Source organism: Mobula hypostoma, chromosome 1, assembly GCF_963921235.1.
Source record: "Mobula hypostoma chromosome 1, sMobHyp1.1, whole genome shotgun sequence".
Lineage (NCBI taxonomy): Eukaryota > Metazoa > Chordata > Chondrichthyes > Myliobatiformes > Myliobatidae > Mobula > Mobula hypostoma.
Window position 1 is genome coordinate 170,840,296 of NC_086097.1, and position 13,366 is coordinate 170,853,661.

Below are 13,366 nucleotides of genomic sequence, written 5' to 3' on the forward strand. Positions count from 1 at the left end.
AGACAAAATGAAATCCCTTTTAACATGGTATATTGTTGTGATCTGAAAAGAAAATTTCATAGAAATATTCGAAAGGAAATTGGATAACTACAGTACTGTGCAAAAGTCTTAGGCATATGTAAAACAATCTGCAAAGGGAAGATGCTTTCAAAAATAATAAATTGTAAAGTTTCTAAATATGAAAAAAATACTGTAAAGAGCAGTAAATTGTAAAGAACTAAATCAAATCAATATTTGGAGTGATCACCCTTTGCCTTCAAAACCATCAGTTCTCTTAGGTATACTGTCGTCCAGTTTTATTAGAAAATCGGCTGGTAGGTGGTTTGAAGCATCTTTGAGAACTTGCCAAAGTTCTTCTGCAGACTTTAGCTGTCTTGTTTGTGTTTGTCTCACCAGGTATTCCCAGACAGCCTTAATGATGTTGAGATCGGGGCTCTATGGAGGCCATACCATATAAAATATCTAAGGTTCCTTAAGACTTTTACACAGCACAGAGTCGTGGAGAAAGAACAGGGAACTATTTGAATTGCTTTTTATCTAGTAGAAGCATATAGGCTGAGTAGATTTCTTGAATTTATGATTCCATAAAATATTACATAAACATGATTGACAACTTCAAACAATCAGTAAAATTTGGGTAACACACATCAAAGTTGCTGGTGAACGCAGCAGGCCAGGCAGCATCTGTAGGAAGAGGTGCAGTCGACGTTTCAGGCCGAGACCCTTCGTCAGGACTAACTGAAGGAAGAGTGAGTAAGGGATTTGAAAGCTGGAGGGGGAGGGGGAGATGCAAAATGATAGGAGAAGACAGGAGGGGGAGGGATAGAGCCAAGAGCTGGACAGGTGATAGGCAAAAGGGGATACGAGAGGATCATGGGACAGGAGGTCTGGGAAGAAAGACAAGGGGGGGGCGGGGGACCCAGAGGATGGGCAAGAGGTATATTCAGAGGGACAGAGGGAGAAAAAGGGGCGTGAGAGAAAGAATGTGTGCATAAAAACAAGTAACAGATGGGGTACGAGGGGGAGGTATAGCCTTAGCGGAAGTTAGAGAAGTCGATGTTCATGCCATCAGGTTGCAGGCTACCCAGACGGAATATAAGGTGTTGTTCCTCCAACCTGAGTGTGGCTTCATCTTTACAGTAGAGGAAGCCGTGGATAGACATGTCAGAATGGGAATGGGATGTGGAATTAAAATGTGTGGCCACTGGGAGATCCTGCTTTCTCTGGCGGACAGAGCGTAGATGTTCAGCAAAGCGGTCTCCCAGTCTGCGTCGGGTCTCGCCAATATATAAAAGGCCACATCGGGAGCACCGGACGCAGTATGTCACCCCAGTCGACTCACAGGTGAAGTGTTGCCTCACCTGGAAGGACTGTTTGGGGCCCAGAATGGTGGTTAGGGAGGAAGTGTAAGGGCATGTGTAGCACTTGTTCCGCTTACACGGATAAGTGCCAGGAGGGAGATCAGTGGGGAGGGATGGGGGGGACGAATGGACAAGGGAGTTGTGTAGGGAGCGATCCCTGCAGAATGCAGAGAGATGGGGGGAGGGAAAGATGTGCTTAGTGGTGGGATCCCGTTGGAGGTGGCGGAAGTTATGGAGAATAATATGTTGGACCCAGAGGCTGGTGGGGTGGTAGGTGAGGACCAGGGGAACCCTATTCCTAGTGGGGTGGCGGGAGGATGGAGTGAGAGCAGATGTACGTGAAATGGGGGAGATGCATTTAAGAGCAGAGTTGATAGTGGAGGAAGGGAAGCCCACCCAGCCACACCCCTCCCCCCTCTGATCCCAGCTCTCATCCGTGCCAGGTCTTTACCATCCCCTCCGACCTTCAACTGTCAAAGGCAGAACACTCTGTTCTCAGTAAGGGCCTCACCTTTGTCCCCCCTTTGCCCACACCTCAGCGAGTTCCGTGTTCGCCATGATGCGGAACTTTTCTTCCGCCGTCTCCGTCTCCGAGCCTACTTCTTCGGCAAGGACTCTTCCACCCCCACCGATGACCCCTTCTCCCGTCTTCAACCCTCCTCTTCTTCATGGACACCCCGCTCTGGTCTTCTGCCTGCTCTGGATCTTTTTATTGCTAACTGCCGACGGGACATCAACCGTCTCAACTTCACCGCACCTTGTCCCCATTCCAACCTCACTCCTTCGGAATGCTCTGCTCTCCATTCCCTCCACACTAATCCTAACCTTATTATTAAACCCGCCGATAAGGGAGGTGCTGTTGTAGTCTGGTGTACTGACCTCTACCTTGCCGAGGCACAGCGACAACTCGCGGATACCTCCTCTTATTTACCCCTCGATTGTGACCCCACTAAGGAGCACCAGGCCATTGTCTCCCACACCATCACCGACTTTATCCACTCAGGGGATCTCCCATCCACTGCTACCAACCTTATAGTTCCCACACCCCGCACGTCCCGTTTCTACCTCCTACCCAAGATCCACAAACCTGCCTGTCCTGGCAGACCGATTGTCTCAGCTTGCTCCTGCCCCACCGAACTCATTTCTGCATACCTAGACATGGTTTTATCACCCCTTGTTCAATCCCTTCCGACCTATGTTCGCGACACTTCTCACGCTCTTAAACTTTTCGATGATTTTAAGTTCCCTGGCCCCTGCCGCTTTATTTTCACCATGAACGTCCAGTCCTTATATACTTCCATCCCCCATCAGGAAGGTCTCAAAGCTCTACGCTTCTTTTTGGATTCCAGACCTAATCAGTTCCCCTCTACCACCACTCTGCTCCGTCTAGCGGAATTAGTCCTTACTCTTAATAATTTCTCCTTTTGCTCCTCCCACTTCCTCCAAACTAAAGGTGTAGCTATGGGCACCCGTATGGGTCCTAGCTATGCCTGCCTTTTTGTTGGGTTTGTGGAACAATCTATGTTCCATGCCTATTCTGGTATCTGTCCCCCACTTTTCCTTCGCTACATCGACGACTGCATTGGTGCTGCTTCCTGCATGCATGCTGAGCTCGTTGACTTCAATAACTTTGCCTCCAACTTTCACCCTGCCCTCAAGTTTACCTGGTCCATTTCCGACACCTCCCTCCCCTTTCTAGATCTTTCTGTCTCTGTCTCTGGAGACAACTTATCCACTGATGTCTACTATCAGCCTACTGACTCTCACAGCTATCTGGACTATTCCTCTTCTCACCCTGTCTCTTGCAAAAACGCCATCCCCTTCTCGCAATTCCTCCGTCTCCGCCGCATCTACTCTCAGGATGAGGCTTTTCTTTCTAGGATGAGGGAGATGTCTTCCTTTTTTAAAGAAAGGGGCTTCCCTTCCTCCACTATCAACTCTGCTCTTAAACGCGTCTCCCCCATTTCACGTACATCTGCTCTCACTCCATCCTCCCACCACCCCACTAGGAATAGGGTTCCCCTGGTCCTCACCTACCACCCCACCAGCCTCCGGGTCCAACATATTATTCTCTGTAACTTCCACCACCTCCAACGGGATCCCACCACTAAGCACATCTTTCCCTCCCCCCCTCTCTCTGCATTCCGCAGGGATCGCTCCCTACACAACTCCCTTGTCCATTCGTCCCCCCCCCATCCCTCCCCACTGATCTCCCTCCTGGCACTTATCCGTGTAAGCGGAACAAGTGCTACACATGCCCTTACACTTCCTCCCTTACCACCATTCAGGGCCCCAAACAGTCCTTCCAGGTGAGGCAACACTTCACCTGTGAGTCGACTGGGGTGATATACTGCATCCGGTGCTCCCGATGTGGCCTTTTATATATTGGTGAGACCCGACGCAGACTGGGAGACCGCTTTGCTGAACATCTACGCTCTGTCCGCCAGAGAAAGCAGGATCTCCCAGTGGCCACACATTTTAATTCCACATCCCATTCTCATTCTGATATGTCTATCCACGGCTTCCTCTACTGTAAAGATGAAGCCACACTCAGGTTGGAGGAACAACACCTTATATTCCGTCTGGGTAGCCTCCAACCTGATGGCATGAACATCGACTTCTCTAACTTCCGCTAAGGCTCCACCTCCCCCTCGTACCCCATCTGTTACTTATTTTTATGCACACATTCTTTCTCTCACTCTCCTTTTTCTCCCTCTGTCCCTCTGAATATACCTCTTGCCCATCCTCTGGGTCCCCCCCCCCCTTGTCTTTCTTCCCGGACCTCCTGTCCCATGATCCTCTCGTATCCCCTTTTGCCTATCACCTGTCCAGCTCTCAGCTCTATCCCTCCCCCTCCTGTCTTCTCCTATCATTTTGGATCTCCCCCTCCCCCTCCAACTTTCAAATCCCTTACTCACTCTTCCTTCAGTTAGTCCTGACGAAGGGTCTCGGCCTGAAACGTCGACTGCACCTCTTGCTAGAGATGCTGCCTGGCCTGCTGCGTTCACCAGCAACTTTTATGTGTGTTGCTTGAATTTCCAGCATCTGCAGAATTCCTGTTGTTTGCAGTAAAATTTGGGTTTTTTTTTGATCGTGATTGTGTATAGTTTACCCCCAGAGAGAACCAACACACACTGAAATTAATTTCAGTTTGTTTGAGACATATGGAGAACTATCATTGATCTTTCTGGCTCTGTCTTTCAGGAATCATCAGAACAGCTCTCCCCAACATGGACAGAGAGGCCAAGGATCGCTACCTGCTGGTTATCCAGGCGAAAGATATGGTTGGACAGATGGGAGGCTTGTCCGGAACAACATCAATCACTGTTACTCTCAGTGATGTCAATGACAACCCACCACGCTTCTCTCGTAGTAAGCAAACATCTAGCCCTTTACAGATGATTACTCACCCAGAACCGCATCATGATATTTTACTTGGTTGGTCAGTGAAGGGAAAATTTCTTTCATATTTTAATTATTAACCATTAATATGTTGCAGTGGAGGTTATGCTCAGATTAACTTTTCTAATGTGTAATTCATCTGAAATTTGCAAATAGTAGCTTAAAAATTTTAAGCAAAGTTTGTATTGAGCTGTTGCACCAATGATGGGATAAGGTCTACGCATTAAACCTGTGTGAGAGTGCTGGCCACAATGGGAAGAGATCTACTTCTGTACCAACACACAAAGGAATGATGGAAGTCAGAGCATTAGGCAGCATCTGTGGAGGGAAATGGACAGCCAGTTCAGGAGCCTGGTGTTTGTAGGGTATTAACTGTTCCTGAACCTGGTGGTGTGGGAGCTAAAGCTTCTGGATCACCCACCTGATGGTAGTGGAGAGAAGAGAGCATGGCCTGGATGTTGGAAGTCTTTGATAATGGATGCTTCTTTCTTGTGGAGGCGCTCCAAGTAAATGTGTTCAATGGTGGGGAGGACTTTGCCTGTCTCCGGTCTCACCACTTACTATCCCCTCTTTATTCTGGCCACCTCCTCTCTCCACTCTCAGCCCCGAAGTAGGGATTCAATAGGAAATGTCAACATTCCTTTCCTCCCACAGTTGCTGCATGTCTCACTGAACTCTTTCAGCAGATGTTGCTCCATTTTATGGCTGGAGGGGCTATACAGTCAACTCCTTCTCCTCATTCTTTTATGTAGAGATTGTGATTGTGGAAGGTGATGACGTTTTGGTGAATGTGTTCAATAGATCCTCTGTTTGTAAACTGCTAAGTAACCAATAGAAATAATTGTGTTCAGTTTTTATGAGTTAATCAGATTTACTGCTCAGCCAGGTTTAACAAATAGCATCTTACAGTGTGCATGAGATTACATTGCCCCATAGCTGTTGAAAGACAATCACCTTTTCCACATTCTAACCTACTGCATATCCGGGCTTCACTGAAGCTAGTAGGTCAGGAGCCAGCTCATTCAGTGGTGAATATTATTTATATTATTTCATTACAATGCAGCACTCCTATACTCCTGGGCTAGAGTGTCAGCCTGGGTTTTTGTGTTTAAATCTTCAGAGTGGGATTTTAAACCAACATGCAAACTGATGAATGTTACCAATTGACACTGGTAGCAGGAATTCCTCACAGACATTGACCACGAGTAAGATAAGAAATAGTTCTGCAAATGCTGCAGATTTGCACAACATAAGATAACACTAAGATTTTCTATATTAATAATTGGATTGCATATCTCCTTGATATGCCTTGTGCCAACTTTATGGCTGTAAGAATGTTACTTTTTAATTTAACAGATGATGATGAGCTGCTCCAAACATCTAATCAAAATACGTAGAATGTGATTTGAGAACAATATTGCACAGATGAAGCAAATCGGTCCTTAACAACTGAAGATGATTAAAGACGGTGTTAGAAGAAAAGATGGAGGAGGGAAGTTGTGGAATACTATCCTTAGCTTTGATGGGAGGTTGGATAAACTTAGCTTGCTTTCTTTGGAGCATTGGAGGCGAAGGGTAGATAAATCTCATAGACGATTATAAGTTTATCAGAGATATAATGAGAAAGATAGAAAGGCAGAGACTTTTCTCTGGGGTAGAAATGTTAGATACTAGATGACCTTGCCTTGAGGTGGAAAATTTAAAGATGTGTGGGGTAAGGTTTTTTTTGATATAGAGAGTGGTGAGTACCTGGAATGCACTGTCAGGGATACTGGTGAAAGCAGACATGATAGTGGTGTTTAAGAGGCTTTTAGACAGATACATGAAAATGCAGTGAATGCAGGGATATGGACCCTGTGCAGGCAGATAGGTTTCATTTCATTTGGTTTCACCGTCAGCACAGACATGGTGAGCCATTTCTATGCTGTACAGTTCTAGTTTCCATATTTTATGTTCTAACCCAGCCAAAGAAGAAAACATTGGAAACACTCAACTGGCCAGGTGGCATCAGTGGAGAGAGAAAAACGTAGTAAGTCGTTCAGATCAAAAATTATAAGAAGCTAAAGCTTTAATGCAGACACAGAGGTAAAAGTGGAGGAATTCAGAATCACCAGTTCAGAATACAGGATTAACAATTTAAGACAAATTACAAGTGACATCTTCCTGCTACATTGTAGTCTTTCCATTTCATTTGTCGCTCAGATTGGCCCACTATTGATGCTATAGCGTCTACTCTCACTCTTTTCTGTCCCCGCATAAACAATGGTGCCTCATCTGCTAGGATGTTGTTTATTAGCTTCTGCTTGGCATTTAATTTGATCATCTCCTAGGAGCTGGTGGGCAAACTGTTCTCATTGTCTCAGCACCTTTCTCTGTAACTGGATCTCAGGCTACTTGACAGAAAGACCACAGTCAGTCCGTGCTGGCAACGACATCTCTAGCTCCATCACTCTGAGCATGTGCCCCAAGGGCTGCATGCTCTGCCTGCTGTGCTGCTGTTCGCATTGTTGACACATCACTGGACAGCTAGATTCAGTTCAAATTCAATGATGACACACAATGGTTGGCCTAATCAACAACGACAATGAGACAGCATACAGAGAGGAGATAGAGTGGTTGTTAGAATGATGCGAACACAACTTAAGTCTCAACATGGACAAGAGGAAAGAGGTGATTGTGGACTTCAGAAAGGTGTCGGCTGACCCCTCCTCACTGCACTCACGCAGCTCGTACATGGAGAGAGCTAGGAACACTAAGTTTCTGAGAGTGTACATAGTGGACAATCTCACCTGGTCCCTCAACACCACCTATATGGTCAGGAAAGCACAGCTCATCTTTAGCCCTTCAGAAAATTGGAGTGAGCAAAGCTCCCTCACCCCCATTCTAACTGATTTTTCCAGGAGCATCATTGAAAGAGTTCTGACTAGATGCATCACTGGTACAGGAATTGTAAGGCACTTGACCATTGCTGGACCGCTGGATGATTATCCAAGATATTTACCAGGAGCACTGTGTATCCAGGGTCCTTAACATTTTCAATAGTCCTCCCATCAGTACAACAATCTTTCTGACCGCCTACCTTTAGAAGGAGGTACAATAGCATTAGGACAAAGACTGTTAGGACGGAAAACAGCTTCATCCCCCAGGATATGAGACTACAGGACTCCCTGTCACCACCCAGGTCTCACCAGATACAAAGCACCATTAGTAGTATACTACATCAAAGTTGCTGGTGAACGCAACAGGCCAGGCAGCATCTCTAGGAAGAGGTGCAGTCGATGTTTCGGGCTGAGACCCTTCATCAGGACTAACTGAAGGAAGAGCTGTAAGAGATTTGAAAGTGGGAGGGGGAGGGGGAGATCCAAAATGATAGGAGAAGACAGGAGGGGGAGGGATGGAGCCAAGAGCTGGACAGGTGATAGGCAAAAGGGGATACAAGAGGATCATGGGAGAGGAGGCCCAGGGAGAAGGAAAGGGGTATATTCAGAGGGACAGAGGGAGAAAAAGGAGAGTGAGAGAAAGAATGTGTGTATATAAATAAATAACGGATGGGGTACGAGGGGGAGGTGGGGCATTAGCGGTTGTTAGTGAAGTCAATGTTCATGCCATCAGGTTGGAGGCTACCCAGACGGAACATAAGGTGTTGTTCCTCCAACCTGAGTGTGGCTTCATCTTTACAGTAGAGGAGGCCATTCTGATAGACCTATCAGAATGGGAATGGGATGTGGAATTAAAATGTGTGGCCACTGGGAGATCCTGCTTTCTCTGGCGGACAGAGCGTTGGTGTTCAACAAAGCGGTCTCCCAGCCTGCGTCGGATCTTGCCAATATATAGAAGGCCACATTGGGAGCACTGGACGCAGTATATCACCCCAGCCGACTCACAGGTGAAGTGTCGCCTCACCTGGAAGGACTGTCTGGGGCCTGAATGGTGGTAAGGGAGGAAGTGTAAGGGCATGTGTAGCACTTGTTCCGCTTACAAGGGTAAGTGCCGGGAGGGAGATCAGTGAGGAGGGATGGGGGGGACGAATGGACAAGAGAGTCGCGTAGGGAGCGATCCCTGCGGAAAGCGGGGGGGGGGAGGGAAGGATGTGCTTAGCGGTGGGATCCCGTTGGAGGTGGCGCAAGTTACGGAGAATAATATGTTGGACCCGGAGGCTGGTGGGGTGGTAGGTGAGGACCAGAAGAACCCTATTCCTGGTGGGGTGATGGGAGGATGGAGTGAGAGCAAGATGTGCGTGAAATAGGGGAGATGCGTTTGAGAGCAGAGTTGATGGTGGAGGAAGGGAAGCCCCTTTCTTTAAAAAAGGAGGACATCTCCCTCGTCCTGGAATGAAAAGCCTCATCCTGAGAGCAGATGCGGCAGAGACGGAGGAATTGGAGAAGGGGATGGCATTTTTGTAAGAGACAGGGTGAGAAGAGGAATAGTCCAGATAGCTGTGAGAGTCAGTAGGCTTATAGTAGACAAAAGTAGATAAGCTGTCTCCAGAGACAGAGACAGAAAGATCTAGAAAGGGGAGGAAGGTGTCGGAAATGGACCAGGTAAACTTGAGGGCAGGGTGAAAGTTGGAGGCAAAGTTGTTGAAGTCAACGAGCTCAGCATGCGTGCAGGAAGCAGCACTAATGCAGTCGTCGATGTAGCGAAGGAAAAGTGGGGGACAGATACCAGGATAGGTTTGGAACATAGATTGTTCCACAAAGCCAACAAAAAGACAGGCATAGCTAGGACCCACACGGGTGCCCATAGCTACACCTTTAGTTTGGAGTAAGTGGGAGGAGCCAAAGGAGAAATTATTAAGAGTAAGGACTAATTCCGCTAGACGGAGCAGAGTGGTGGTAGAGGGGAACTGATTAGGTCTGGAATCCAAAAAGAAGTGGAGAGCTTTGAGACCTTCCTGATGGGGGATGGAAGTATATAAGGACTGGACATCCATGGTGAAAATAAAGCGGTGGGGGCCAGGGAACTTAAAATCATCGAAAAGTTTAAGAGCGTGAGAAGTGTCACGAACATAGGTAGGAAGAGATTGAACAAGGGGGGATAAATCCGTGTCGATGTATACAGAAACGAGTTCGGTGGGGCAGGAGCAAGCTGAGACAATCGGTCTGCCAGGACAGGCAGGTTTGTGGATCTTGGGTAGGGGGTAGAAACGGGAAGTGCGAGGTGTGGGAACTATAAGGTTGGTAGCAGTGGATGGGAGATCCCCTGAGCGGATAAAGTCGGTGATGGTGTGGGAGATAATGGCCTGGTGTTCCTTAGTGGGGTCACGATCGAGGGGTAAATAAAAGGAGGTACCTGCGAGTTGTCGCTGTGCCTAGGCAAGGTAGAGGTCAGTACGCCAGACTACAACAGCACCCTACTTATTGGCGGGTTTCCCCTCCTTCCCCCTTTCCTTCTCCCTGGGCCTCCTGTCCCATGATCCTCTCATATTCCTTTTGCCAATCACCTGTCCAGCTCTTGGCTCCATCCCTTCCCCCCCCCATCTTCTCCTATCATTTTGGATCTCCGCCCCTCCCACTTTCAAATCTCTTACTAGCTCTTTCTTCAGTTAGTCCTGACGAAGGGTCTCGGCCCGAAACGTGGACTGTACCTCTTCCTAGAGATGCTGTCTGGCCTGCTGCGTTCACCAGCAACTTTAATGTTTGTTGCTTGAATTTCCAGCATCTGTAGAATTTCTCATGTTTCGTTTTTAAATTAGTGTTATACTATTTCTTTTTTAATTTGTGTCATAAATGAACCTTATTATTTGTTAATTTATTAGTGATAATATTACTTAATGTGTTGTGTCGGAGCTATACAGTATATACTGTGTTGTGCACCTTAGTCTGGAGGAATGTTGTTTCATTTTGTGGAGTACATATATGGTTGAAATGACAATAAGCTTGAACTTGAACTTTCCAAAGTGGGTTGCGAGTTTTCAGAAAGGAGAATTGTGGAGAGTGAATCACCCTGCTCTTTTGCTTTATCCACTTTACTCTTATGACTATGAGGCTAAGCACAGCCACAATGCCACACTTCAGTTTGCTGATGACACTACTGGCATAGGCCAAATCAAATCATTTCAGGATGCGAGGAGGAGAGGGTCAGCAACTCTAAGTTTCTTGATGTTATCATTTCAGAGGATCTGTCCTGAGCCCAGCACGTAAGTGCACCTTTGAAGAAATCATGGCCACACCTCTACTTCTTAAGAAGTTTGCAAAGATTCGACATGACATCTAAATGTTTGGCAAACTTGTATAGATGTGTAGTGGAGAGTATTCTGACTGGTTGCATCATCAGAATCAGAATCAGGTTTATTATCACCGGCATGTAAGGTGACGTTTGTTAACATAGCAGCAGCAGTTCAATGTAATTCATAATATTGCAGAGAGAGAGAAAAAAAATAATAAATAAAATAAAACATAATAATAAATAAACAAGTAAATCTATTATGTATATTGAATAGATTTTTAAAAATGTGCAAAAACAGAAATACTGTGTACTAAAAAAAGTGAGCTAGTGGACTCCCACCATATAGCCCATGCTCTCTTCTTGCTGCTGCCATCTGGAAGTAGGTACAGAACCCTCAGGATCCACACTATTAGGCTCAGGAACAGTTATTACCCCCCAATCATCAGTCTTTAGAACCAGAGGGTGTAACTTCACTCAACCATCACTGAACAGTTCACTTTGGATGGATGGATTCACTTTCAAGAGCTCTTCATCTCATGTTCTCAATATTTACTGCATATATATATATATATACACACACACACACATACACACACATATATATATTTATTTGTTTGTTCGTTTTGTATTTGCACCATTTGTTGCCTTTTGTTATTTGTCTGTTGCAATGGGTGCCTTTTCATTCATTCTATGGATTTATTGAGAACTTTGAATGCCTTTGAGGCTCTGACACATTTTTAAAATATATGGGAATGAAGGGTTTATGGGGAAACAGTTAGAAAAGAGGAGCCTAAGATCAGTAAGCCAGTGATGGGCAGGCTAAGGTTGGTGTCATAGAGTTATACATTATGGAAAGCAGGCCCTTCAGCCCAACTGGTCCGTGCACAATACAGCAAACAACAGGAATTCTGCAGATGCTGGAAATTCAAGCAACACACATAAAAGTTGCTGGTGAATGCAGCAGGCCAGGCAACATCTCTAGCAAGAGGTGCAGTCGATGTTTCAGGCCGAGACCCTTCGTCAGGACTAACTGAAGGAAGAGTGAGTAAGGGATTTGAAAGTAGGAGGGGAAGGGGGAGATCCAAAATGATAGGAGAAGACAGGAGGGGGAGGGATGGAGCCAAGAGCTGGACAGGTGATAGGCAAAAGGGATACGAGAGAATCATGGGACAGGAGGTCCGGGAAGAAAGACAAGGAGGTGGTGGGGGGGGACCCAAAGGATGGGCAAGAGGTATATTCAGAGGGACAGAGGGAGAAAAAGGAGAATGAGAGAATGAATGTGTGTATAAAAATAAGTAACAGATGGGGTACGAGGGGGAGGTGGGGCATTAGCGGAAGTTAGAGAAGTCGATGTTCATGCCCTCAGGTTGGAGGCTACCCAGACGGAATATAAGGTGTTGTTCCTCCAACCTGAGTGTGGCTTCATCTTTACAGTAGAGGAGGCCGTGGATAGACATGTCAGAATGGGAATGGGATGTGGAATTAAAATGTGTGGCCACTGGGATATCCTGCTTTCTCTGGCGGACAGAGCGTAGATGTTTAGCAAAGCGGTCTCCCAGTCTGCGTCGGGTCTCGCCAATATATAAAAGGCCACATCGGGAACACCGGACGCAGTATATCACCCCAGCCGACTCGCAGGTGAAGTGTCGCCTCACCTGGAAGGACTGTTTGGGGCCCTGAATGGTGGTAAGGGAGTAAGTGTAAGGGCATGTGTAGCACTTGTTCCGCTTACACGTTTCTCCCCCATTTCACGTACATCTGCTCTCACTCCATCCTCCCGCCACCCCACTAGGAATAGGGTTCCCCTGGTCCTCACCTACCACCCCACCAGCCTCCGGGTCCAACATATTATTCTCCGTAACTTCCGCCACCTCCAACGGGATCCCACCACTAAGCACATCTTTCCCTCCCCCCCTCTCTGCATTCCGCAGGGATGGCTTCCTACGCAACTCCCTTGTCCATTCGTGCCCCCCATCCCTCCCCACTGATCTCCCTCCTGGCACTTATCCGTGTAAGCGGAACAAGTGCTACACATGCCCTTACACTTCCTCCCTTACCACCATTCAGTGCCCCAAACAGTCCTTCCAAGTGAGGCAACACTTCACCTGTGAGTCGGCTGGGGTGATATACTGCGTCCGGTGCTCCCGATGTGGCCTTTTATATATTGGCGAGACCCGATGCAGACTGGGAGACCGCTTTGCTGAACATCTACGCTCTGTCCGCCAGAGAAAGCAGGATCTCCCAGTGGCCACACATTTTAATTCCACATCCCATTCTCATTCTGATATGTCTATCCACGGCTTCCTCTACTGTAAAGATGAAGCCACACTCAGGTTGGAGGAACAACACATTATATTCCGTCTGGGTAGCCTCCAACCTGATGGTATGAACATCGACTTCTCTAACTTCCGCTAATGCCCCACCTCCCCCTCGTA

At 47.0% G+C, this 13,366-nt stretch overlaps 1 protein-coding gene across 2 annotated transcripts in view; it reads left to right on the forward strand.

Moving 5' to 3' along the window:
• The window catches only part of LOC134342600 (cadherin-7-like), a 232,820-nt gene that overhangs the window by 126,319 nt on the left and 93,135 nt on the right, over positions 1 to 13,366 (forward strand). For both annotated transcript variants that reach the window (XM_063040931.1, XM_063040923.1), the window contains one exon: positions 4,566 to 4,733. In XM_063040931.1, the coding sequence (XP_062897001.1) occupies positions 4,566 to 4,733 (168 nt within the window). The remainder of the gene's footprint in view (positions 1 to 4,565; positions 4,734 to 13,366) is intronic.